Source organism: Chiloscyllium plagiosum, unplaced genomic scaffold (assembly GCF_037043375.1).
Source record: "Chiloscyllium plagiosum isolate Xiang-an unplaced genomic scaffold, Cpla_swu_hap1 HiC_scaffold_3, whole genome shotgun sequence".
Lineage (NCBI taxonomy): Eukaryota > Metazoa > Chordata > Chondrichthyes > Orectolobiformes > Hemiscylliidae > Chiloscyllium > Chiloscyllium plagiosum.
The window spans coordinates 150,850,575-150,878,470 of NW_028270141.1; the positions used below are offsets into that span (position 1 = coordinate 150,850,575).

The 27,896-nt window shown below is 44.8% G+C and overlaps 1 protein-coding gene across 9 annotated transcripts in view; it reads right to left on the bottom strand.

Moving 5' to 3' along the window:
- Positions 1 to 27,896, bottom strand: part of disp1 (dispatched homolog 1 (Drosophila)) — a 401,131-nt gene that overhangs the window by 37,724 nt on the left and 335,511 nt on the right. For all 9 annotated transcript variants that reach the window (XM_087984346.1, XM_087984367.1, XM_043687317.2 and 6 more), the window contains one exon: positions 7,684 to 7,713. In XM_087984346.1, the coding sequence (XP_087840472.1) occupies positions 7,684 to 7,713 (30 nt within the window). The remainder of the gene's footprint in view (positions 1 to 7,683; positions 7,714 to 27,896) is intronic.

Below are 27,896 nucleotides of genomic sequence, written 5' to 3' on the forward strand. Positions count from 1 at the left end.
GGACATCTGGCGGAATCTCCATCCCGACTCCATCGCCTTCACCTTCGTGAGGCCTGGGGTCGGAGCGTCCAGAATCGACCGCCTGTATGTTTCGCGGGTGTACGCCTCCTGTTTTCCGAAGGCCTCCATGCGGCAGGTGTCGTGCACGGACCATCACCTGGTGTGGGCGGAACTCCTTCTGTTCGGCGCCAGGCTCGGCTCCGCGTACTGGCACTTTAACAACCTGCTGCTGGAGGACGAGCGGTTCCGGGACTCGTTTCGTCGTTTCTGGGCCGGCTGGAGAAGGAAGCGGGGAAGCTTCCCCTCCCTGAGGCTATGGTGGGACGTGGGCAAGGCTCACGTCCGCGTCTTCTGTCAGGAGTACGTGAGGGGGTCGACGAAGAGGCGGAAATCCAGGATCGGGGAGTTGGAGAGGGAGATGCTCGACCTGGAGTCACGCCTCGGTTAACCCGACGTGGACCTGGCCGTGCGCGGGGCATATGAAGAGAAGAAGGCCGTGCTCCGAGACCTGCAGTTCGTCGGGGCTCGGGGCGCATACGTGAGGTCGCAGATCCAACTCCTCCAGGACCTGGACCGCGGTTCCCCCTTCTTCTACTCGCTGGAAAAAAGGCGTGGCACCCATCAGCAGCTCCTTGTGCTGCTGGCCGACAATCGGTCCCTCGTCTCGGATCCGGAGGGGATCAGGCCCCACATCCGAAACTATTACACGGCTCTGTTCTCTCCGGATCCGTCCAGCGAGGACGCTCGCAGAGTTCTGTGGGAGGACCTGCCGCAGCTCGGCCCGGAGGACGCCGGAAGGCTCGACGCTCCCATCACTTTAGAGGAGCTGACCGGTGCTCTCAAGGGGCAAAACCCCAGGGCTGGATGGGCTGACTGTGAAGTTCTTCAGGGCGTTCTGGGACGTCCTGGGGAGCGACTACGCACAGGTCCTGGGGGAGTGTCTAAATGCCGGACAACTGCCCCTTTCTTGGCGCAGGGCGGTCATCGTCCTGCTGCCAAAGAAGGGGGACCTTCGTTCTTTAAAGAACTGGCGTCCGGACTCCCTCCTCAGCACGGATTACAAAGTCTTTGCCAGGGTGTTGTCCTCTCGCCTGGCCTCCGTGCTGGCCCACATGATTCACCCGGACCAGTCCTACACGGTCCCGGGCCGGAGGATACACGATAACGTCCACCTGGTCCGGGACCTGATCCATTTCTGTCGACGGGCTGGTCTGCCGAGCGCCTTCCTGTCTCTCGACCAGGAGAAGGCGTTCGACAGGGTCGATCACGAGTACCTGCTCGGGACTCTGCGGGCATTCGGGTTCGGGACGCAGTTCGTCGCCCGGATCCGACTTTTGTACGCCGCCGCAGAGTGTCTGGTTAAAGTTAACGGGTCCCTGACGGCGCCCCTTCGCTTCGGGAGAGGAGTGCGTCAAGGCTGCCCCCTGTCCGGCCAGCTGTATTCCCTGTGCGTGGAGCCTTTCCTGCGCCTCTTGCGGAGGAGGTTGTCGGGGCTGGTTCTGCGCGGCGCGGCCTACGCCGACGACGTGCTCCTCACTTTCACCGACCTGGCTGACCTGGGGAGGATGCGCGAGTGCCAGGCCGTGTACTCGGCGGCATCTTCCGCCAGGATCAACTGGGCCAAATGTTCCGGACTACTGGTCGGCCCGTGGCGGGTGGACTCTCTGCCGGAGGAGTTACGGGGGTTCAGCTGGAGTACCACCCATCTCCTCTACCTGGGGGTCTACCTCGGCCCGGCTGAGGAATCCTGGCCGGCCAACTGGCAGGAGCTGGAGGCCAAAGTCTTGGCTCGCCTAGGCCGCTGGATAGGACTGCTCCGAGTGCTATCTTACAGGAGTCGAGTGCTGGTCATAAACCAGCTGGTGGCTGCCATGCTGTGGTACCGGCTGGTCACTTTGGTCCCTCCTCCTGGCTTTGTCGCTGACATCCAGAGAACGTTGGTCGATTTGTTCTGGGACAAAAAGATGCACTGGGTCGCTGCGCAGGTTCTGAGCCTCCCTATTGAGGAGGGCGGTCAGTCGCTGGTGTGCGTCCGCACCCAGGTCGCGACGTTCCGCCTTCAGACCTTGCGGCGATACCTTTTACGTCGAGCCTCCTCCTAAGTGGTGCGCTCTGGCGACGTATTTTTTCCGTCAGGTGCGTAACCTCAACTACGACACGCAGCTCCTGTTCGTCGACCATGACGGTTTGGAGGTCGCCCTCAAGACGCTGCCAGGACCTGATCACTGTCTGGAACATGGTCGAATCGCACCGCGCCTACCCTCCGGCTGGAGTAGCGGCTGTCGTCAGGGAGCCGTTGCTCAGGAATCCGCACCTCCGTACTCGCGGGTTCGAGTGGCTGTCGGAGGGGAGGGCCGCGGCGGCGAGGGTGACCAGGGTCGGGGACGTGCTGGGTGCCGGGGGCCTGGGCTGGACGCTGCCGCAGGACATAGCAGGCAGGGCAGCGGTAGACGTCCAGTACGTGGCCACCGCCATCCGACGCCTTAAAACGGCAGTGCTCGGACCCGACGTAGTGCACCAGTTGGAGGACGCTCAGGTGTGCGGTGGGATCCCGTCCGCGCTCACCCCAGCCCGGACGGAATTTCACATTGGCCCCAAGGTCCCGTACTTCCCGCGGGAGCCTGTGCCCCACAACCTGAGCCGCCTCCGGAATTTTAATTGTGTTTTGTTTAGGGAGGTGAAAAGGAGAGCCCTGTACCGACTGCTGCTGCACACCATCCACCTCTTCTCCCTCATCCACCGTCCGGACACGCCTTGGCGTGCCCATTTGCCACCGGGCGGTGGGGATCCCCAGTGGAGGGCTCTCTACGCGGGAGTCCTCCCCCTTTCTCTCGGGGATCTGGGGTGGAGGGTGCTGCACGCAGCAGTCCCCTGCAACCGCAGATTGCGGTGGTTCACGGACTCCCAGCCCAACTGCTTGTTCTGTGGCGCTGTGGAGTCCATGGACCATGTGTATATTGGGTGTGGGCGTTTGCACTCCCTTTTTGATTTCCTGAAAAACCTTCTCCTCTGTTTTTGGCTGCACTTCAGTCCCACGCTCCTGATCTTTGGGCACCCGGTACGGAGGAAGGAGGGCAGGTCTGAAGACCTCCTCGTGGGTCTGCTCCTGGGCCTGGCCAAACTGGCCATCAACAGGTCCAGGCAGCGGGCCGTGGAGGGGGTCGTTAGGGCCGACTGCCTGCCCCTCTTCCGCGGTTACGTTAGAGCCCGGGTGTCCTTGGAGAAGGAGCACGCGGTGTCCACCAACACCCTGGAGTTGTTCAGGGAGAGGTGGGCGCCGCAGGGAGTGGAGTGCATCATTTCTCCCTCCAACTCTATTTTGATTTAGTCCCTACCCACCCCTTCACTGTTTTGATCACACAGCACTGCCCTTTGATGTGAAGGGCAGTGCTTGTCACTGGCCACCCGGGTGTTTTCCTATCTTCCTGGTGGTGGAAATTGAATAAAGATTGGTGCACTTTGTGTCTTTCACTGTGTCTCACAAAAGAAGAAAAAAAAAAGAAAAAAAAAAGAAAAAAGAAAAAAAATAATAATAAAATAAATAAAACAGCGGTGCTCGGGCCCGACGTAGTGCGCCAGTTGGAGGACACTCAGGTGTGCGGTGGGATCCCGTCCGCACTCACCCCAGCCCGGACGGAATTTCACATTGGCCCCAAGGTCCCGTACTTCCCGCGGGAGCCTGTGCCCCACAACCTGAGCCGCCTCCGGAATTTTAATTTTGTTTCTTTCAAAGACGTAAAAAGGAGGGTCCTGTATAGACTGCTGCTGCACACCGTCCACCTCTTCTCCCTCATCCACTGTCCGGACACGCCTTGGCGTGCCCATTTGCCACCGGGCGGTGGGGATCCCCAGTGGAGGGCTCTCTACGCGGGAGTCCTCCCCCTTTCTCTCAGGGATCTGGGGTGGAGGGTGCTGCACGCAGCAGTCCCCTGCAACCGCAAATTGTGGTGGTTCACGGACTCCCAGCCCAACTGTTGTTCTGTGGCGTTGTGGAGTCTGTGGACCACGTGTATATTGGGTGTGGGCATTTGCACTCCCTTTCTGATTTTCTTAAAAAATCTCCTCCTCTGCTTTTGGTTGCACTTCAGTCCCATGCTCCTAATCTTTGGGCACCAGGTATGGAGGAGGGAGGGCAGGTCTGAAGACCTCCTCGTGGGTCTGCTCCTGGGCCTGGCCAAACTGGCCATAAACAGGTCCAGGCAGCGGGCCGTGGAGGGGGTCGTTGGGGCCGACTGCCTGCCCCTCTTCCGCGGTTACGTTAGGGCCCGGGTGTCCTTGGAGAAGGAGCACGCGGTGTCCACCAACACCCTGGAGTTGTTCAGGGAGAGGTGGGCGCCACAGCGAGTGGAGTGCATCATTTCTCCCTCCAATTCTATTTTGATTTAATCCCTGCCCTCCCCTTCACTGTTTGATCACACAGCATTGCCCTTTGGTGTGAAGGGCACTGCTTGTCACTGGCCACTCGGGTGTTTCCTTTCTTCCTGGTGGTGGAAACTGAATAAGGATTCATGCACCTTGTGTCTTTCACTGTGTCTCACACCTAATACACACATGGGTGCTGGGGGAAAAAATAAGCACTACTGCAGTTAGGCGGTAGTGTGGGGAAAAAAAATAAACAGAAGGGTCAGGAAAAAAAAAAGTGTGAAAGATTCTGCTCAAAAAACAAGGTGAGTGTCAGTGAGTGATATTCTGGTATCTGACTCTGAGGCAGTGCTCTAGTCAAGCTACATGTGTAAATAAGATGTGACTCGGGGATGGGATACAGGGGACAGAGTTTGATAATCAGCCTTGATCAAATTGAATTGTCAAGCAGGCTCAAAGAGCTAAATGGTCTACTCCAGCTCCTATTTTCTATGTTTAAGTCAACATAGGCATCATCAAAAGCATTCACAGGAAGAACAATTATTATAAATGCTCAAAGATGCCAATTAATGTCAATAATTCACTTCAATTGTCAAAGCAGAGTTGTGTGCTGAGCAAATGCTTTTATTGGTCCCTTCTGGTGGATGATGATGGACAGCAATGGAGGGCGATAGAGGAGGATCATTGGTCAACCGTGTCAAAGGCTGCAGAAAGGTCAAGAAGGACAATTAGGGCAAGTTTATCTTTGTCACAGTCCCATAGGATATCATTTTGGGTGCTCTGGCAGGAAATACAAAACCAGATTGGAGTGTTTCAAACAGGCATTCAAACATTCAATAGGGCTCCTAGTTGCAGTAGGACACCCAGCACCTCCACCTCACCAAGATCGTACTTTGCTGTCTCCAACCTGTCAAACCTGACCTCTCACCCCTCTTTGCTAGGGCTTGCCAATCTAGTCCCAGTGAAAACCCCACTTACTGTGCAGCCTCAGCATTGCTCTCCTCTGGGGACTGCCTATAGTCTTAGCAATTCCGACACTCCCCCTGATTGGTGCTGCTGGGACCACAGAACTACTCATTGGTTGGCACCTTTCCAAGGCAGGGATTTCTGTTTCTGAGGAACAGAAGTCTCATCTCCAGCTTATTAACAGCCACCTGACCTTTAAGTAACAGTGGTACAGGTTATTACCCTTGGACAGGCACCCGATTGATTTCTTATGCTCGGGAGTGAGGATTACGTGCCCTATTGGATCTAGCCCAGAAGTCCTGCTTTCCAAAAAAAGATAGCCATTGAGAAATAAGTTACAATGAACAGGAAAGACAAAACATCAAAATATACAAAAATAAATCCTTCCTCCACATTCGGAGTGTTGAAATGTAGATCAACTTATTTGTTGTCAGAACCAGAGACTCTCCAACAGACTCTTACTTTTCCCAAACTCAACATACTTTGAAACCTCAAGTTTAATCAAATTTCTTCCTGGCTTTACACACCAGTGCTGCTACAGGACTTTGCTTTTAAACCAAATTTCTCACTTAAGATAGAGGCACCCCGTGTGGATTCATCTTGCTCAGCTGTCAATAGCAGATTTTTAATATTTATGACCACTCTCCAAGTTTTCATGAAAGGTGTTAGCGATGGAACCACAGTGTGTACCAGACTATTATTAGGTTAGGCATAAAGCTTGGCAAAGGTACAACTATTGGGTCTGAATCCTGTCGAGGATGGAATTTCCTTCAGACAGCATTTGGCTCTGTTTGGTATCAGTGGAATCCACCCAAGGAAGAAAGGTTGGCAGTCCTATTTTTAGTGCTTCTTCATGACTTGCACTTCCTAGCACATGTTTGCAAACCCAACAAGCACAGACCACCAACTGTGCTCTTGGAGAAAGTCACACCAAGAAATGCAGGGCACCTTGAATGAGACAGTCACATATTGAGTCAGCCCGAGTGTTTAAAAAGGAAGTGGTGAGGGTATTGAGGAATATGAAGGAGGCAGAAAAGTGGGATGCTAAAACATTGGTGAGTCAGGCTCAAAAAATTGTTTATCTCACTTCTGATTCTGTAGATCTGGGTAGCTAAGTTGGTTTAGGCAGTGAATAGCTGAGTTGTAATGTGGATACAGATTCAATCGCTGTCTGTGATGAATTAAGCAATTTGCAAAAGGGTGGTTTTGGAGGTGAGGGTTAAGGCGCCCACTGTAATGATTATTGAACAGAAAATAACCTGTGTGATGTTGGTGTTGCTGGCAAGGTCAATATTTATCACTAATTGTCCTGATGGTGTCATGCTGAATTGCCTTCGTAAATAGAACTGAGTGACTTGCTAAGCTATCTGAGAGCTGTGCTGTGGGGCTGGAATCACAGCCAGAGTGGGAAAGGCTGTCAGATCACCTTTCCTAAAGAACACTGGGTACTTGCAATAACCTGGTAGTCTCAAGGTGCCATTATTGATATCCTTTTTATTCTGGACTTATTTAACTAACAATGTAAATTCCCCAGCAAGCACAGTGGCATTTGAACTCATGTCCCTGGATTATTAATACAGTAGTATAATCACTTTGTTGCCATACTCCCTACCATTATCCTTTCTCTTGCAATTGAATGTGGGTGTCAAGGTAAAAGTAGATAGAATAAAGTCTTAAGTAAAATAAAAATGAATTGCTTTCATGCTTTTAGATAAATTCTCTCAAATTATATGGACATCCTTTTGAATATGCAGCAGTAATATTCTGTTAATGCTCTTCAGTACCTCCAAATTGCTATGCCCTGGGGACAGCAATTAATTGTGTGGTGTAATTATGATCTTTCTTCTCTGGATAGCTTTCATATTCTTTGTAGATACAGAACCGGAGCACATTTGTTGGTTATCTGTGTCATCCAATAATCCCGATATTACAGCATTATACCAAAAATTCAACAAAACAAAACATTGCAGATGCTGGAAATCTAAAATAAAAACCAAGAACGCTGGAAATAATCAGCAGGTCAGATAGCTTCTGTAGCAAAAAATAAAAAGTTAACATTTCTGACTGAATTCCAGTTTCAATATTCCAGTTCTGATGAAAGATCACCAACTGTAAAATTCAAATATTTTTCTAACTCCAAAGATGCTGCCTGACATGCTGAGTACTTCCAACATATTCTGGTTTCATTTACAGTGAATTGTGGAGCTGAATGTGATGATTTCTGAATTGCATCAGTTGATCAGATTCACAGCGTACTAAGCAGTGCTCTGCACACGTGGCTGCGAAGGTCAGAACGGGGCTGCCTTGGGAAGGTCATGCACACAGGCAGCATTGCCAATACTTCAAACCACTCACCTTCGGGGAAATCGAAAAAGCCTGGGAGGTCTGAAACGAAAACACAGAAAAAGGTAAAGTTTAATTCTCAAATTAAAAAGAGTGTTCCTTATTTTAAATTAAAGAAAAATTCACCCTTGGCCCTGTCCACAGTTAACCTCAGGTCTTTGAAAGCTAACATTAAGAACGAGCTGACAGGAAAGCCCAAGGGAACTCTCTTTACAATCTTTCTTTCTCCCTGTGGTAAGTACTTGGATTCATTTGGCATCTCCCCTCTGTAAGCAAAGTCAACCATATTGCTCTAGTCAGACCAGGTAAGGGTAATAGATTTTTTTTTCCTTATAAAGGTCATAATGAACCAGATGGGCTTTAGTGACAATTGATGGTAGTTTCATGTCACTTTTACAATCCGCTGATTGGCATCACATCCACCAGCAGCAACAATGCACACCATCAACAAGACGTACTGCAAAGATTCTCCAAGGCTCCTTAGACAGCACCTTCCAAACCCACCACCATGACCATCTAAAAGGTCAAGGGTACCAGATGGATGAAACCACCATCACCTGCTAGCTCCCCATCCTGACATGAAATATATTGCTTACTTTGCTGTAACTCAGTCAAAATCCTAGAACTCCCTCCCTAACAGTATTCTGAATTTACCCACAACAAACGCACTGCAGTAATGCAAGACCATAAGATATAGGAGGCAGAAGTAGGCCGTTTGGATAATTAAGTTAGTACACCCATTCAGTGAAATCATGGCTCATCTGGTAATCTTTAAGTCCATTTTCTTGTTCTATAATCCTTGATTCAAAAAGGGAGACAAAATATCAGATAACTATATCAGGTAACGAAAGACTGGAGCGACTGGGCTTGTATACTCTTGAGTTTAGAAGACTGAGAGTGGATCCCAATTGAGACATATAAGATTATTAAAGGATTGGACACTCTGGAGGCAGGAAACATGTTTCCGCTGATGGGTGAGTGCCGAACCAGAGGACACAGCTTAAAAATACGGGATAGACCATTTAGGACAGAGATGAGGAGAAACTTCTTCATCCAGAGAGTAGTGGCTGTGTGGAATGCTCTGCCCCAGAGGGCAGTGGAGGCCCAGTCTCTGGATTCATTTAAGAAAGAGTTGGATAGAGCTCGAAAGGATAGTGGAATCAAGGGTTATGGAGATAAGGCAGGAACAGGATACTGATTAAGGATGATCAGCCATGATCATATTGAATGGTGGTGCAGGCTCGAAGGGCAGAATGGCCTACTCCTGCACCTATTTTCTATTGTCTATTGTCTATAGACAAGTTTATTAAAGGAAGTATTAGCAAAATATTTCAAAATACATAATAAAGTCATTTTGGCTTCATGAAGGGGAAAATCATGCCTGAAAATTTATTACTGATTATAATTTGTTCATCTCAGGCTCGAATATACTGAATGGCCCACACTCCACAGCCATCTGCAGTGAAGAATTCCACAGATTCACTATCCTCTCTGATTCATGAGCAAAGACTGATATTCCTCTGTGCTGTAGCTTTCTACAGTCTTTCCCCACTTAAAAAAAAAACAGTTCTATTCATCCTTCTAAAGTGTATAAACTCACATTTCCCATATCATAGTCCAGATGCCTAGCATTTGCCCATTCATTAACTTGTCTATATCCATCTGTAGATGTTTTGTGTCATCCCCACTACTTGCTTTCCCAGCTTTGCTTGTTTTATCACAAACTTGCCCATAGTACATTCACTTCCATCATAAAAGTCATTACTAATATATACTCTAAAAAAAATTGTGCGCTAGCACTTATCCCTGAAGAACTCCATGAATTATAGGTTACCATCTGGAAAATGACCCCCTTATCTCACTTTTCTGTCTTCTCTTAGTTAGCCAATCCGCTACTCATAATATACTACCCCTAACACCACTGGCTCTTGTTAAGTAGTTTTATATGTAGTGCTTGTGGTGATTATTATAAGGAGAGCCAAGTGGACCTCATAGAATAGGAATTCCCTGTTTGCAGCTTTTAATCTGGTTCAATCAGGGAGCCCTGACTGACAGAAATAAACAGGAGTGTCAGAGATTCTGTTCATTCTGAGAGCTAGCTCTGAGGAAGCTTGCTCAACATCAAGGACAATCCAGGTGTAAATAAAGGGGAACTTGGTAATGGGATACCAGTCTCTGTGGAGTTATTTCAGTACCTTCTTGAACATCTTTTGGAAATCCAAATATATATTACACCAACTGATTCCCTGTTATCTTTCCTGCTTGTTACTTCCTCAAAAGACTGACATAAATCTGTCAGGAACAATTTTCCTGTCATGAAAAAAAAATGGACTCTGCTTGCTTTTTTAAATGCATTTCTAAATGTTCTGCTAATATTTTCTATATAATTAATCTGAACAATTTCCTCATGACCAATATTAAGCTAACAGGTGCATAGTTACCTTTTCTTATCTCTCTCCCTTTCCAAATAAGGGTGCTACATTGGTAGTTTGAGAAGATAGCTCATCATTACCTTCACAAAGGAAACTAGCGGTGAGCAATAAATCCTGGCCTGGGCAGTGGTGTCAACACTCCTTGAAAGAATTTTTAAAGTTGGTAATTGAATATAGATTCCACCACCTGGTATGGTGGGATTTGAAGCAGTGTCCCAAGCCATTAGTCTAGACCTCTGGAATATTAGTCTGGAATATTGATTGTGGATACTGCATGACATACAAATCAGATTTGTTGCTCAACACTAGGGTCTCATTGTGGCACCACAAATTATTACAATAACTTGCATACCTATAGCACATTTAACATAGTGAAACATTCCAAGATTTTTTTTTCACAGAAGTTATGATCAAATGGAAGTTGACACTGGATCTGCATATAGTTATATAGGCTGTTAACATAAGACTGGTCAAAGAAGTGGGAACTTTTTAATGAAATGCTTATGACTTGATGGCTATGCCTTCAAATGAGAGGCGTTCTGGGCCACTCCAGAGGGCAGTTAAATGTAAACCACATGGCTATAGGCCAGACTGGGTAAGGATGGCAGATTTCTTTTCCTAAACATCAGTTCTGTACTAGGTGGGTTTTTGTGGCAATAGACGGTGTTTCATGACACTTTCAGTGACACTATCTTTATATTTTAGATCGATAGTTCAACCCACTGATTGGTACCGCGTCCACTCCCTTATCCACCAACACTGAGTCGCTGCATTCACCAAAGATCCTCAGACAGCACTTTCCTAACCCACAACCAATTCCATCAAGAAGGAGCAAAATGGAAACACCAGCCTTCTAAACCACTCACTCTCCTGATTTGGAAATATATCGCTGCTCTTTCAGTGTCAGTAGGTCAAACATCTCAAACTCCCTTCCTAACAAGACTGCATACCTACCTACATCAAATAGACTACACTGGTTCAAAAAGTTTTTCACCACCACCTTCACGAGAGTAACTAGGGACGGATAATAAATACTGGCTCCCTGATGGGGCGGCATGGTGGTGTGATGTCACAAAAAGAGTTGGAAATGAGGAGAGAGGCACAGAGTTTAAGGAGGTAACTTCAGAACCATACGGCAACATAAGGAAAGTGAAGGTGGAGATATTTATTTACATATATTGGTATGGCTTAACCGATGAGGACAATTTGACAAGGTTGAACTAGGTGGGGACTGTGAATGGTGAGGAGTACATAAAGAGGTTTCAGGGTGATTAAGACAGTCAGGTCACTGTGAAAATGCATGGCAGGTGCAGTACAACATGGGTCAGTGTGAGGTGGCTCACTCTGGAAGGAAAACAGAATGGCAGAATACTATTTACATAGTGACAGATTGGGAAATGTTAATCAACAGATTGAAGCACCATACCATACGAGGTTATGCTGATGATGCTAAGTTCATCACATACACACAGAAAGTCAACTATATGGTCCAGCTGACCCGATTGATTTACATAAGACAAACCTGTTACCTGAGGAATTAATGTGGTGAATCTTCACTGTGTTCCCTGTATGCCTCCCTATGCCTATTGTTACAACACGGGATAGGTTCTCCTGCTTAATGTAAACCAGCAACACAGAAAAGATTTATCCTGAGTACCAATCTGTGAAAATGTGAGAGGTCAAGAACTATTTCATGTAAAAATTAACAACTTTATTTCTTAAAGTATAACAGAGAATAATTAACTAACAACCATTTACAACTTCTTCCTCGAGCCTATCCCTTCTCTAATACTAGTCTGATAAAACTCCCGATTATAATTTACAAAACCACACTTCTTATCTCAAAACCAGGCAGCTTTCAGTTCTTCTCTGTATTTCAGTCTTCTTTTCTTCTTTGGGATTCTGCTTCCCAAGTTACTGAGCGATAAAGAGAGCTTTTTTTGGGCAGACTTTTTACACGCTGGTGGCTTGGCAGTTCTCCTCTCAACTGTTCAATTTTCCCCAGTCTTATACCCCCAAAGCAACGGATTGTGTCACTGGCTTTTAATATTGTCAATATATGAAATTCAAACTGGATTGGAGTTTGGTATTTTTCAGTGTATTATTTAAACTGATTGACCTAATTCAAATCTGTTTTGTCATTTCCAGGCAACTAGCTGATCGAGTTGTTTGACTTAAATGTTATATTATTTTTGCTCTGTCAGCTAGTTCTGTTGCTTTAAACACTCTTAAAGGTGCAGTACACCCGCATCTTCATAACATCTGCCTCCTTAAGAAAAAAATGAACCATCATAATGAAAAGGTGGTTTCATTCTTTTTTTCTATTTTTTAAACACGTTAATCTAACATACAGATAACTTCAATATAAGTTCACCTTAACTTCTTCCCATATACCTGTACATACATAACATTAAGTAAATACTCATCTCAACTTCATCAGTTAAATCTGTGCTAATAAATCTCCAATTACATTCTTACAACCCACATGTATGATTTTTAAATTATAAGTCTGTAACATAAAACTCCAAGAAATTGTCTCATATTTTTGTCTTTAAAGCATTCTAAGAACGTAAGTGGATTGTGATCCGTGTACACAACCATCTCTAACACATTGTTAGTGACATACACATTAAAATGTTATTAAGGCCAGTACCAAACTCAATAGTTCCTTTTCAATTGTGGAATATTTTCTATGCTGGATGTTCAGCTTCTTCAAAATGTAACTAACTGGCAGTTCAATCCCATTCTCATCTTCCTGTAGGAGTACACCTCCAACTCCAATGTCACTGGCGACTTTAAAAGGTTTCGAAAAGTTTGGTGTAGCTAAAACTGGTTTGGTGCTTAATATTGATTTCAAATGATCGAATGCCTCTTGGCATAGTTCTGTCCACCAAAACTTTGTGCTCTTCTTCAGCAAATCAGTTATTGGTGCCACTACACTGCTGAACTTTGGAACAAACTTCTAATAGACTCCGCTGAGTCCCAAGAATTGAAGCACCTCTTTCTTCGGGGCTGGTCATGGAAATTCCTTGATGGCCTTCATTTTGTGTTCTGTGGGGTCAATCTTCCATGACCAATGTTATGTACCAAGAGCGTCACCTCTGCTTTCGCAAATTCAGTTTTATTTAAGTTTGTCACTAGTTTTGCTTCTCGTAGTCATTCAAAGTGCTCTGCCAACTGTCCAGTGTGATATTTCCAGATCTTACTAAAGAGCACTACATCGTCCAAATAAAAATGAAGCTCAAGAGAGTGGAAAGGAGGTGAAAGGCCTCAGGTGTTTCCACTGTGGTAAAGTAGGATACATAAACTCACAGTGCTAGTCGTTAAAGAAAGGCACTGTGGGAAAAGATGTGGTAAAAGAAGCTAAGCTAGTGGCATTCATGAAAGTAGTAAAGGAGACCCCAAGAAGAGCCGAGGAGCTGCAGGAGAGTGCACAGCCTCGGCAGGGACTGGGTATGGAGTTAGTACCTGATCTCTACAAAGAGTTCACCACCCTGGGTAAAGTTTAGTCAGAAAGAACAGGGAGAGAAGGACAAGATATTATAATTTTGAGAGATACAGGATCTAACCAGTCACTGATAGTAAGAGATAAACGAATATGCACTCTTTCTTCCGAGAGTGTGGTAATTTGTGGGATACATGGACAGAAATTTAGCGTTCTCCTATCTAAGATCAAGTTGGAGTGCCAACTCAAAACTGGGGAAGTTACAGTGGGTGTGATTGACCGAGTGTGAGATACAGGGATTCATAGAGTCATCGAGATGTACAGCATGGAAACAGACCTTTCGGTCCAACCCGTCCGTGCTGACCAGATATCCCAACCCAATCTAGTCCCACCTGCCAGCACCCAGCCCATATCCCTTCCTATTCATGTACCCATCCAAATGCCTCTTAAATGTTGCAATTGTACCAGCCTCCACCACTTCCTCTGGCAGCTCATTCCATACACGTACCACCCTCTGTGTGAAAAAGTTGCCGCGCAGGTCTCTTTTATACCTTTCCCCTCTTTGGAATGAGTTGGCAAGATCCAAGGTGGGAGTGACACCCCTTGTTGTGGAGAAGCCCAAGGAAGACCAAGAAACTGAGGTGTTAAAACAGAAATATCCTGATATTTTCCCAGACCGTGTGGTAACCAGATCCCACTATCATAAGTCACAGCACAAAGTGAAAAATAAAGAGAAAGATGAAGGAGTTGAGGTTCAGTTAGTGGACACCCTGTTTGACATAATGATGCAGTTAAAACCTGAACAGGCAGAGGGTCAGACAGAAGTGTTTAGTCCTGAAAGGCTAAGGGATTTGCAACAGCAAGACAAGACAATAAAAGATGAATTTGTGGAGGCATACTCTGAAAAGGAGACAGAGAATATTCCGGAGAGCTATTTTCTGAAAGGTAGAATTCTAAGACGGAAATGGAGACCACGGTAGATTAGTGCAGAGGAGAAATGGGCCGAAGTGCACCAGATTGTGTTGCCGGTAGCATACAGACAGGAGGTGATATGGGTAGCACATGAACTACCTGTAAGAGGTCACCTACGGGTACAAAAGACTCAGGCTAAGGTACAAAAACATTTCTACTGGCCTGGAATGCACAAGGATGTGGTGAACTTTTGCCAAGCATGTCAGACATACCAAATAGTAGGTAAGCTACAGGCGGTAACAAAACCAGCAGCTTTGTTGCCAATTCCTGCATTTGAAGAACCTTTCACGTGGGTTATTTGATTTTGTAGGTTTCTTCCGGAGAACTAGAAGTGGGAACCAGTCCTTGTTAACCATAATGAATGTGTCTACCAGATTTCTGGAGACAATTCCATTATGGAGTTTCAAGGCAAAAAGGGTAGTGGAGGTAGTATCTTCCTTCACACGGTATGGGCTACCCAGAGAGATTCAATCGGACCGAGGGTCTAATTTTACTGCTAGGCTGTTTAAAGAGGTTATGGATAGCTTAGATATACAACACTTTAAACCACTACATCGTCCACTACATCGTCCAATGGGTTTGTTAACCCAGCCACAACCATTCATGATTCTTTGGAATGTGGCAGGTGTGTTCTTCATTCCAAAGGGCATCACTTTAAACTGATATAGTCCATTTGGGGTAACCACGCATGAAGCCCAACTTGGTGATGTAACTGACTTGTCAGACTTTCTCAATTCAGTCCTCCAATCTAGGAATTGAATATGAGTCTGATTTTTTAACGGTGTTGACCTTCTGATAATCCAAGCAGAATCGTTGAGTCCAGTCCGGTTTGGGAACTAAGACGATCGGCGAACTCCACTCGCTCTGGCTTGGTTCGATAGTATCGTTGTCGAGCATGGCCTCCACCTTCATCTTGACCTGTCTGGCTTTGAACGGATTGAGCCTATATGGGTGTTTTTTTTTTAATCAGAGCAGTATTCCCTACGTCTACCTCATGTACAATAGCATTAGTCCTCTCCATTTGATTTTTACATATGTCCTTATAGAACAGTAACACATTTTTCAACTGTGTTCTATGCTCTTGAGACAGATAGCTTACTAACCTATCCCACTCCTCAAGGACTTGTTCATTTTTTAATCTATTTTTCAATTGAATTGAATTGAATTTATTGTCACGTGTACCGAGACACAGTGAAAAGCTTTGTCTTGTGAGCAATTCAGGCAGATCACAGAGTTAAGTAGCATAGATAAGTAAAAAACAGGTAAACAGCGGCAAAAACAAAAACACAGGTACAGGTGAATGTTAAGAATTTGTGAGTGCACTCAGTATAATAACAACAGTAGGGTAGAAACTTTTTCGAAACCGGCTGGTGCGTGTGTTCAGGCTTCTGTACCTTCTCCCCGATGGTAGAGGTTGTAGAAAAACATTGCCAGGGTGGGACGGATCTTTGAGAATAATGGTGGCCTTTCCTTGACAGCGGGCCTGGTAGGTGGATGCTGTAGCTGGGAGGTTGGCCTTTGTGATTGTCTGGGCCATGTTCACCACTCTCTGTAACCGTCTCTGATCTTGAATGGTACAGTTGCCATACCAGGTAGTGATACGTCCAGACAGAATGCCCTCGATGGCACACCTATAAAAGTTGGCAAGGGTATTCGTCTTTCCTTAGCTGCCCGAGGAGGAAGAGACGTTGTTGGGCCTTTGTAACCGGTGCGTCCACATGAAGAGTCCAAGAAAGCTTGTTGTTGATGATCACTCACAGGGTTTGACACACTTCACTCATCCTGCTGAAAGTCAATAATGAGTTCCTTGGTTTTGCTGACATTAAGAACTAGATTGTTCTCAGTGCACCATTTTTCCAGGTCTTCCACTTCCCGTCTGTAGTCTGTTTAGTCGCCATCTGAGATTCGACCGACTATAGTGGTGTCATCAGCGAACTTGTAAATGGCATTAGTCTGGTATTTGGCGATGTAGTCATGTATATACAGTGATACAGTAGGGGGCTTAGTACACACCCCTGGGGGTTTGAAGGTGTCAGAGAAGATCTCTGCCAGTTGATTTGTACATGTCCTCAGTGTATGGCCTGGTACTCCATCTGGTCCCATCGCTTTCCTTGGATTCACACAAAGGCACATCAAAATCCTCATCATCTGGATTTGATTCCTCAGTCTGCGGGACAGTAACCAACACCTGTTTCTCTAGTTCTTTCTCTCTAGAATAATACAGTTTCAACATGTTCACACGACATACTTGATGCTTTTTTTTTCTATCTGGTATCTTTACTACATAGGTCACCTGACTTAACTTTTTCTCAATTTGATAGAGACCACTAAACCTGTGTTTGAAGGGATCTCCTATCACTGGTAACAGTAGTAACAATGTCATCTCCTCGGAAAATATCCAAGTCTCAGAGCTTTTATCTGCCACCTGCTTCATTCTACACTGTCCCCTCATTGGGTGCTGTTTAGCTAACTCACCTACTTTATTTAGTCTCTCCCTCACCTCCAATACATAATCTAAGTGTGAGATCTCCGACTTTGGTCCTGTCAATTTTTCTTTAATTTATTTCAAAGGGCCTCTCACTTAATGACCTAATATTAACTCAAAGGGAGTGAACTGAATAGATTTGTTTGGGGCATCTCTAACGGCAAACAAAACAAGTGGGTTACCTTTATCCCAATCATTCGGGTAATCCCGACAGTATGCTCCCAAAATGGTGTTCAAGGTCTAATGCCACCCTTCTAAAGCTCCCTGGGATTCAGGATGATACGCACTGGGTTTAAAGTGTTGTATATCTAAGCTATCCATAACCTCTTTAAACAGCCTAGCAGTAAAATTAGACCCTCGGTCCGATTGAATCCCTCTGGGTAGCCCATACCGTGTGAAGGAAGATACTACCTCTACTACCCTTTTTGCCTTGAAACTCCATAATGGAATGGTCTCCAGAAATCTGGTAGACACATCCATTATGGTTAACAAGGACTGGTTCCCACTTCTAGTTCTCCGGAAGAAACCTACAAAATCAAATAACCCACGTGAAAGGTTCTTCAAATGCAGGAATTGGCAACTAAGCTGCTGGTTTTATTACCGCCTGTAGCTTACCTACTATTTGGTATGTCTGACATGCTTGGCAAAAGTTCACCACATCCTTGTGCATTCCAGGCCAGTAGAAATGTTTTTGTACCTTAGCCTGAGTCTTTTGTACCCGTAGGTGACCTCCTATAGGTAGTTCATGTGCTACCCATATCACCTCCTGTCTGTATGCTACCGGCAACACAATCTGGTGCACTTCGGCCCATTTCTCCTCTGCACTAATCTACCGTGGTCTCCATTTCCGTCTTAGAATTCTACCTTTCAGAAAATAGCTCTCCGGAATATTCTCTGTCTCCTTTTCAGAGTATGCCTCCACAAATTCATCTTTTATTGTCTTGTCTTGCTGTTGCAAATCCCTTAGCCTTTCAGGACTAAACACTTCTGTCTGACCCTCTGCCTGTTCAGGTTTTAACTGCACCATTATATCAAACAGGGTGTCCACTAACTGAACCTCAACTCCTTCATCTTTCTCTTTATTTTTCACTTTGTGCTGTGACTTATGATAGTGGGATCTGGTTACCACACGGTCTGGGAAAATATCAGGATATTTCTGTTTTAACACCTCAGTTTCTTGGTCTTCCTTGGGCTTCTCCACAACAAGGGGTGTCACTCCCACCTTGGATCTTGCCAACTCATTCCAAAGAGGGGAAAGGTATAAAAGAGACCTGCGCGGCAACTTTTTCACACAGAGGGTGGTACGTGTATGGAATGAGCTGCCAGAGGAAGTGGTGGAGGCTGGTACAATTGCAACATTTAAGAGGCATTTGGATGGGTACATGAATAGGAAGGGATATGGGCTGGGTGCTGGCAGGTGGGACTAGATTGGGTTGGGATATCTGGTCAGCACGGACGGGTTGGACCGAAAGGTCTGTTTCCATGCTGTACATCTCGATGACTCTATGAATCCCTGGATCTCACACTCGGTCAATCACACCCACTGTAACTTCCCCAGTTTTGAGTTGGCACTCCAACTTGATCTTAGATAGGAGAACGCTAAATTTCTGTCCATGTATCCCACAAATTACCACACTCTCGGAAGAAAGAGTGCATATTCGTTCATCTCTTACTATCAGTGACTGGTTAGATCCTGTATCTCTCAAAATTATAATATCTTGTCCTTCTCTCCCTGTTCTTTCTGACTAAACTTTACCCAGGGTGGTGAACTCTTTGTAGAGATCAGGTACTAACTCCATACCCAGTCCCTGCCGAGGCTGTGCACTCTCCTGCAGCTCCTTGGCTCTTCTTGGGGTCTCCTTTACTACTTTCATGAATGCCACTAGCTTAGCTTCTTTTACCACATCTTTTCCCACAGTGCCTTTCTTTAACGACTAGCACTGTGACTTTATGTATCCTACTTTACCACAGTGGAAACACCTGAGGCCTTTCACCTCCTTTCCACTCTCTTGAGCTTCATTTTTATTCTGTGGTAAATTCTTACCACTATTCTCTACTCTTGGTTTAGTAGTGCAGGATCTCTCCTTCTCCCATCTTCTATCCCTCACAGGATGTAATTCTGGCCAGAAGCTTGTCTTATGCACCAACATGTACTCACCTGCTAATTTTGCTGCCCTTCTCACTTTCTGAACTTTCTGTTCCTCCATGTGAATTTTTACCATTTCTGGAAGTGAGTTTTTAAACTCCTCCAGCAGAATAATCTCTCTTAGACCCTCGTAGCTCTATTTTCAAAGCACGCGCCCATTGATTAAAATGACTATGTTTAGTTCTTTCGAACTCAACATAAGTCTGACCTGGTTCCTTCTTTGTGTTTCTGAACCACTGTCTATATGTTTCTGGTACCAATTTATAACCACTTACAATAGCCTGTTTAACCTCTTCATAATCTCTTGATACCTCATCTGACAGCATAGCAAATACCTCACTCACTCTGCCTACTAGTTTTGTCTGAACTAGCACTACCCGTAAATTCTCAGACTTCTCCATCTGCCTAGCCAATTTTTCAAATGAAATAAAGAAGTGGGCGGCACGGTGGCACAGTGGTTAGCACTGCTGCCTCACAGCGCCAGAGACCCGGGTTCAATTCCCGCCTCAGGCGACTGACTGTGTGGAGTTTGCACGTTCTCCCCGTGTCTGCGTGGGTTTCCTCCGGGTGCTCCGGTTTCCTCCCACAGTCCAAAAGACGTGCAGGTCAGGTGAATTTGCCATGCTAAATTGCCCGTAGTGTTAGGTAAGGGGTAAATGGGTGGGTTACGCTTCGGCGAGTCGGTGTGGACTTGTTGGGCCGAAGGGCCTGTTTCCACACTGTAATGTAATCTAAAAAAAAGAACACTTCAACACTTTGTCATCAAAATGTGGCAGAGTTTTGGCTTATTTATAAATATCATTACCTTCTCTTTTAATCTCCAACCTGTTAACTTGACTTTGGTGACTAAGTCGCAACTTCTCAAGTTCAAATTCTCTTTTTCCTCAGCTAAGATCTTTCTCTCTCTTTCTTTTTCCTCTCTCTCTGTCCTCTCTCTCTTTCTCTCTCCCCCTTTGCTCAGCCAAGAATCTTGTCTCTCTCTTTTTCCTCTCTCTCTTTCCCTTTCTCTCCCTTTGTTTATCTTCTAACTCCATTTTCCTCAATTGTAATTTAAGTTTTTCTATCTCTACTGCACTTGTCTATTTCTCTTACACACCTAATTGTTTGATAACTCCCTTACAATTTCAGTGTTACTTCTGTCCTTGGTTAAACCCAAATCTAACTTATTTGTTAATTCTAAAGGTATGGCCTTTTTCTTTCCTTCTAAACTTTCTTGGCAAATTTGAGAATCATCTTCAAATCCCAGAACCTCTTTAGCAATTTTAAGAGTCATTTCTCTCACTTTTCAGTTAATCAGCCACAAGTCACTGAAATTAAACAAATTGTCTCACATTTTATTTAACGATCTGGGACACTTACCTGCAAATGTTTAAATCTGCTAGGAAATCTATTCAAATCTGTCAAAACCAATTCAAATCCCGACGATGAACCCCAAACTGTGATGACACGGGGCAAACTCTCCTGCCTAATTTAAAGCAGCAACACAGGAAAGATTTATCCCATGCAGCAATCTGTGAAAATTCGATTGGCCAAAAACTATTTCAAGTAAAAATTAGCAACCTTATTTTGTGAAGTATAACAGAGAATAATTAACTAACGACTATTTACAACTCCTCCATCTAGGCAAAAGTGAGGACTGCAGATGCTGGAAACCAGAGTTTAGATTAGAGTGGTGCTGGAAAAGCACAGCAAGATGCTGCCTGACCTGCTGTGTTTTTCCAGCACCATTCTAATCTAAACTCCTTCATCTAACCTATCTTTTACCTTCCCTTCTATACTAATCCGATAAAACTCCCAATTACGATTTACAAAACCATACATCTTATCTCAAAACCAGGAAGCTTTCAGCTCTTCTTCGTCTTTCGGTCTTTTCTTCTTTTTGGGGATGCTGTTTCACAGGTTACTGATCGATAAAGGTACTTTTAAGAGAACTATTTTTCGGGCAGTCTGTTTACATGTTGGTGGCTTAGTGATTCTCCTCTCAACTGTTCAATTTTCCCCGGTCTTATACCCCCAAAACATCAGATTGTGTCATTGACTTTTAAGATTGTCAAGATACTAAATTCAAATTGGATTGGAGTTTGGTATTTTTTGGGGTATAATTTAAGCTGATTGGCCTAATTAGAATCTGTTTTGTCATTTCCAGGCAATTAGTTAATTGAGTTGTTCAACCAAATGGTACATCTTTTTTTTTCAGAACACTTGGTTCTGTCAGGTAATTCTATTGCTTCTAACTCTCTTAAAATACACTCACATCTTCATAACACTATTCTTAGGTAAGAAGATGCACATTACACTCAGCACTAAGGCCCTATACAGACTTCCTTGCTGCTGTACTCAAGCCCTCTTGCAATGAAGGACAACATGCCAGCTGTTTTCCAAATTGCTTTCAATGACTGACGTATATGGTAATCAAATCATTAAAGTTTTACTGCATAGAAAGAGGCCCTTCATCCCATCATGTACCAGTCAGTCATCAAGTACTTATCTATTCTAGACCCATTTTCTAGCACTTGGATACAAGAACTCTGAAACAGAATTATACATTACTGGAAAACTTCAGCAAGTCTGGCAAAATCTGTGAGAAGAAAGCAGAGTTAATGCTCCTAAAGGAACTACCCCTTACCCTCAGACTATAATTCCTGGTCATCAAGAACGTCCTTTCCACATCGATCCTATCTAATCCTGTTAGAATTTTATAAGAAATACCCCTCATTCTTCTAAACTCCAGTGAATACTGTCCTAACCAATGTGGTCTCTCCTGTCATTCCAGGAATCAAACTGTAAACTTTGCACTCCTTTAATAGGCAGAACACTTCACTGATGATCGACAGTAGACTGATGGGTAGTAATTAGTGGTTTTGTCCTGCTTTGTATGTACAGGACACACCTGGGCAATTTTTCATATTGTCAAGAAGATACCAGTGCTGTAGCTGTACCGAAGAGCCTGGTTAGGGGAGCAACAAACTTTGGAACAAACATTTTCAGTATTATTTCTGGAATGTTTTGAGTCTCGTAACCTTTGCATTATCAAGTGCCTCCAACTGCTTCTTGAAGTGAATCGATTTGGCTGAAGACTTGAGAGATGACCACTGAAGGAGGCCGAGATGGATCACCCACTCGGCACTTCTGTCAGAAGATTGCTGCGAATGCTTCAGCCTTGTCTTTTGCATTGATGTGCTGGGTTCTTCCATCATTGAGGATGGAGATATTTGTGGAGTCTCCTCCTCCAGTGAGTTGCTTAATTATCCACCACTATTCACAACTAGATGTGGCAGGACTGGACAGCTTAGGTCTGAAGTAGACCAGAATTTGCTCAGTTCGGAAAAAGAGTCACTTGACCCGAAACATTAATCCTATTTTCTCTCCTCAGACCAACTGAGTCTTTCCAACAATTTCTGTTTGAGCTTCTGATTTCCAGGATACACAGTTCTTTGGTTTTTCTCCAGACATTACTTGGATGTCTTGATTACTAGGTCAGAGGCATTGCCACTACGTCACTGCCACCCAGACGCAACCAACTATGAAATAGACTGACATGCTTCCCTGGAATCCAGGTGTTAGGAAGATGGAGTGATGGTGGTGGGCTGGGGGTCAGGGGGAGGGGCTGGGGGTGACTGAATATTATCAAAGCAGAGGATAGTTGTTTCCTCACCAATAAGGAAGTCAAAGGGTGTGAGGACCACATAGGACAGTTGTGCCATATCAAATAGTGAAGCAGGCTTGAGGGCCTGAAAAGCTTATTCTTGCTCTGCATTTGTATGTTTCATGACTTTTAGCTATTCTTGGCATCTCATGGAAGGGCAAAATCACAAATGTAAAATCATGAGGGGCGTAAATAGGGTCTTATCCCTAAGGATAAGATCTCCTAAGTATGCAAGCACTCATTACGTAGAAGTGACTCTAGCAGCTTTGCAGAAAGGAAGATGGTTACATAGCCAAGGATATTCTGTCTAAAGAGATAGTCGGAATACTCAGAGCGAGATGGCTGAAACTCTGGTTCGACGATACTTTCAAACACTAGCCTAATAGCCCGAAATATTTTCACATGTAGGAGATATTAGCCAAACACTGTGGGTAATAGGAACATTACCAGGCCTGGCATGTGCCCCTATGATGATCAATGCAGCAGGATGCCAGCAGACATCAACACTGGAAACAACTTCCCACAGTGACACCTAGTGACCTTCGCACATGCTGCAGTGATGGAACTGCTTCCGATAGATCCGTTCCTTCAGCCAAAAGCGGAAGTGAACTGTGTGAAGCTATTGCATTGCCAATGGATTTGCTGCTGACCAACGCTCCAGATATGAAACAAGCAATTTCTGTCCTTGAAGTAACCCAGATTTCTGGATCAGGCTTTATCTTTCTGAATGGCAGAGGTTTGTTCTTGGCAGTGTGCTTGCTGCTGACACCAAGCAATTTCTTCTTGTTGTGGAGTGATCTTACAGAGATTCATAAAATCATGAGGGGCAAAAATAGGGTCGATAGACAAGGTACTTTTCCTGGGTTGGGGGAGTCCAGAACTAGAGGGCAAACATTTAGGGTGAGAGGGGAAAAATATAAAAGGGATCTAAGGGACAACCTTTTCACGCAGAGGATGGTGCGTGTGTGGAACAAGCTGCCAGAGAAAGCGGTGGAGATTGGTACAATTACATTTAAAAGGCATCCGGATGGGTACTTGAATATAAAGGGTTTAGAGGGATATGGGTCAAATACCAGCCAATGGGACCAGATTAAGTTAGGATATCTGGTTGGCATGGATGAGTTGGACCGAAGGGTCTGTTTCTGTGTTGTATGACTCTATGACCATGTCCTGAATCTTTGGACACTGGCCTAGCTTTTAGGGAGTTGACACAGCTCATCTCCCCTGATATTTTAGTCACCTGAGGAGATGATGGAGTGGTGCTAATGGCAGTTGGTGACATTTAAATTTAATGACATTAGATGAGAAGCTCAGGAGAATATGTTCTCTAAGTTCAGATGAGAGGTTAGTTAACCTGATGGTGTGTGTTACAAGTGTTGTAGCTCCTTTTATGGTTTATGTTGGATGCCTGGCAGATGTGTGACAAAAAGTGCATCATGTTACTATACTAGCAGCTGCAATGAAGTGAGACACAGATTGTACATGACACCCCCCCCCCCCCCCAGTGCAGTAGATCATTCATCCTCTTGTATTGTTAGAGCCAGGATCTCATGAGATGGCACAGGTACTGATATTCACAGCCACCTCTGTCCAGCTGCCTTCATCAATCAGGATGAGCTCTTGTTGTCATCCACAGGGAAAATACTCGATTGACTGATTGATTTATTGTTGCCATATGCACCGAGACACAGTGGATGGTGTTGTACAGGCAGATTGTAATATACAAAGTGCATTAGGAAGCAGAACATAGTGCAGAGTACAGTGTGACAGCCACAGAAAAGGTGCAAAGAGAGAGAGAGAGAGATCAGGATTAACACACGAGAGGTTATAGTGTGTTTTGAGAAGATTTGTAGCTCAGGTTGAGGTTGTGGATCTAAGTTTGTTCGTTAAGCTGGAAGGTACATTTTCAGATGTTTCGTCATCATACTAGGTAACATTGTCAATGAGCCTCCGGTGAAGTGCTGGTGTTATGTCCTGCTGTCTACGTATGTGTTTTGGATTTCCTTGGGTTGGTCATGTCATTTCCGGTTCTTTTTCTCAGGGGGTGGTAGATGGGGTCCAAATCCACGTGTTTGTTGATAGAGTTCCAGTTGGAATGCCATGCTTCTAGGAATTCTCGTGCATGTCTCTTTTGGCTGGTCCTAGAATGGATGTGTTGTCCCAGTCAAAGTGGTGTCCTTCCTCACCTGTTTGTAAGGATACTAGTGATAGTGGGTCATGTCTTTTTGTGGCTAGTTGATGTTCATGTATCCTGGTGGCTAGTTTTCTGCCTGTTTGTCCAATGTAGTATTTGTTACAGTCCTTGCAAGATATTTTGTAGATGACATTAGTTTTGTTTGTTGTCTGTATTGGGTCTTTTAAATTCATTAGCTGCTGTTTTAGTGTGTTGGTGGGCTACCATGATGCCAAGGGGTCTGAGTAGTCTGGCAGTAATTTCCTAGATGTCTTTGATGTAGGGGAGGGTGGCTAGGGTTTCTGGGTGTGTTTTGTCTGTTTGGGTTTGTTGCTGAAAGATCGGCAGACCATGTTCATTGGGTATCCGTTCTTTTTAAATACGCTGTATAGGTGGTTTTCCTCTGCTCTTTGTAGTTCCTCTGTGCTACAATGTGTGGTAGCTCGTGAAATAATGTTCTAATGGAGCTTTGTTTGTGTTGGGACGGTGTCAGAATTTACAGGATAGCTTCAGAAACAGAAAAGATTGGAAACCATTGTCTTATGCAGCTTTGACATTTTTATTAGGTTTTCTCTCTACCATTCTCAGTGCTATTTGCCAACCCTCCTCTCGCATGTCATGTTAAACACAAACAAAAATAAAGAGGGTGAAAATAAGCTGTGAGGAAAAACCTGTATCAGGATGGAGAGCAAGAGATTATTTAAATATATGAAAAGAGAGAAGCCAAAGTGAACATAGGTCCCTTAGAGGACGAGGCTGGGGAAATAATAATGGGGAAATCAGAGTGGCACAGCAGTTGAATAAATACTTTGCATCAGTCTTCACAATAGAAGGCACTTGTCAGACTACAGCTGAAATAGTATGACCACTTTTGGTCCTTTTATCTAAGAAGAAATACACTGATATTGGAGGCAGTCCAGAGAAGGTTCATTAGGCTGATACCACATATGGAGGACTGTCTTAAGAGGAGAAATTGTAGATTAGGCCTGAACTCATTAGAGTATAGAAGACTGAGGCAACCTCATTGAAACATACGAGATTCCCAGGGCCGAGATCTAGGAGCTGAGGTTATAATCTCAGAATAATAATCACACTTTTAAGACGAGGAGGAATTTCTTATTCTTTACCACAGAGGCTAAGTTATTAAGTATATTCAAGGCCGAGATAGATATTTAATCACAAGGGATAGGGAAAAGGCAGAAACATGGAGTTGAGGATTATCAGATAAGCCATGATCTCATTGAATGGCAGAGTAGACTTGTTGGGTGAAATGTCCTATGGCTTATAGTTTTACATCATAAAAAAGGAAAGAAGTCAGTGTCCTATAGCCATATTATTGTCCTCTGGTGATAGTATCCGAGGAGAGGAGAGTGGATTTACCTATCCCCTGATCTTTGGTACAATAGTGCATGACTGGCACATGTTTAGACAGCAGCTGTGCCTGCTCACTCTAGTGCCATTTGCCCACTTGTTCACACTAATCAATCACTGCCTCTCACTTGCTCATTATTGCATAGCTGAGAACAGCTCTGTTAGTTAAACATCCCCTTTGAAGTGATTGCCAAGTTTCATAGTATTCAGAAGCTATGTTTTGAAACATAAAACACAGGATGGAGGAAAAGTGCCTGAGGAGATTTGATAGCTGTACTCATACAGTCCATCCCCCTCCCAGACCACTTAAATTTCAAGAATTGTAAGGATACTGGACTGCGTTTGATTTCAGAAAATAAATCCTTCCTAAAATTCCTGTTTGTGGTAACAGTTAAGAAGCTAACAGACTACGAGGCTGAGACATTGCTCGCACAGGTCTCTGGGGTCAATCCAGTGATGGCGTGGTATTTAGGAATCATCCTTTTTGGTTTTAGAAAGAATTCACTGACTTTTTGCACATTGTATCCTTTTGCTGGCAAGACTTCTGAATCTGTGCTTGCAGTCACTTTCAAACACAGTAGAATGCTGTTCTGAGATCTTGCTGTGTATAAATTGATAACAGGTTCCTAGATTACAACAGTGCGTACAACTCAAAAAAGTACTAAATTGGATGCTATGAGTTTAGGAAAATCTTGAGTCTGCCTTCCCCTCTCGCTGTTAAAGAAAACGGTTACTCTCTTCATATTGAATGCAAAACATTTCAGCACTGCCTCGACCACCTTGCTCCTTTTAAGGTTTAGCACACACAGGATGGGTTCAATAGTCTTGCTCTGTTCTATAAACCTCTTTCTAATAGTTGCTTCCATCTTGAGTTGGCTCAATGTTTATGCCACTGCATCTTGGGTCCTGAGCACTAATCCCTTCAAGAGTTAACAAACCTTGGAAGATTTTTAAGCACATTCTCTATTGTATTATTACTATACATTAAATAAATGATAAATACATGCACACATTATTCTGCTGAGTGAGTACAATACACTGACACCTTGCTTCAGCAGTAGTCTATATGCTACAAATGAGCTTCTACAATCAATAGACCATCAAGCAACAAATATTAGAAATAAGGCTTAAATTGAGGCATAGGATTAAAGAGCACTGCATCCACTTGCTTGCTCTGTGTTGGTGCCTATCTCATTATTCATCGCTTGTTACAACCAGGCGTGGAGGCTGTTGGAAGGTGTGTGCAGGGGCGGGGCAGTTGGTGAGGGGGCAGGACCACGTGTGAGGGGGCAGGACTGTGTGAGGGGGCAGGACTGTGTGTGAGGGGGCGGGACTGTGTGTGAGGGGGCGGGACTGTGTGAGGGGGCGGGACTGTGTGTGAGGGGGCGGGACTGTGTGTGAGGGGGCGGGACTGTGTGAGAGGGGCAGGATTGTCAATGAGGGGGCGGGACTGTGAGGGGTAGGACTGTGTGAGGAGCGGGACTGAGTGTGAGGCGGTGGGACTGAGTGAGGCGGTGGGACTGTCAATGAGGGGGCGGGATTGTGTGTGGGGGGC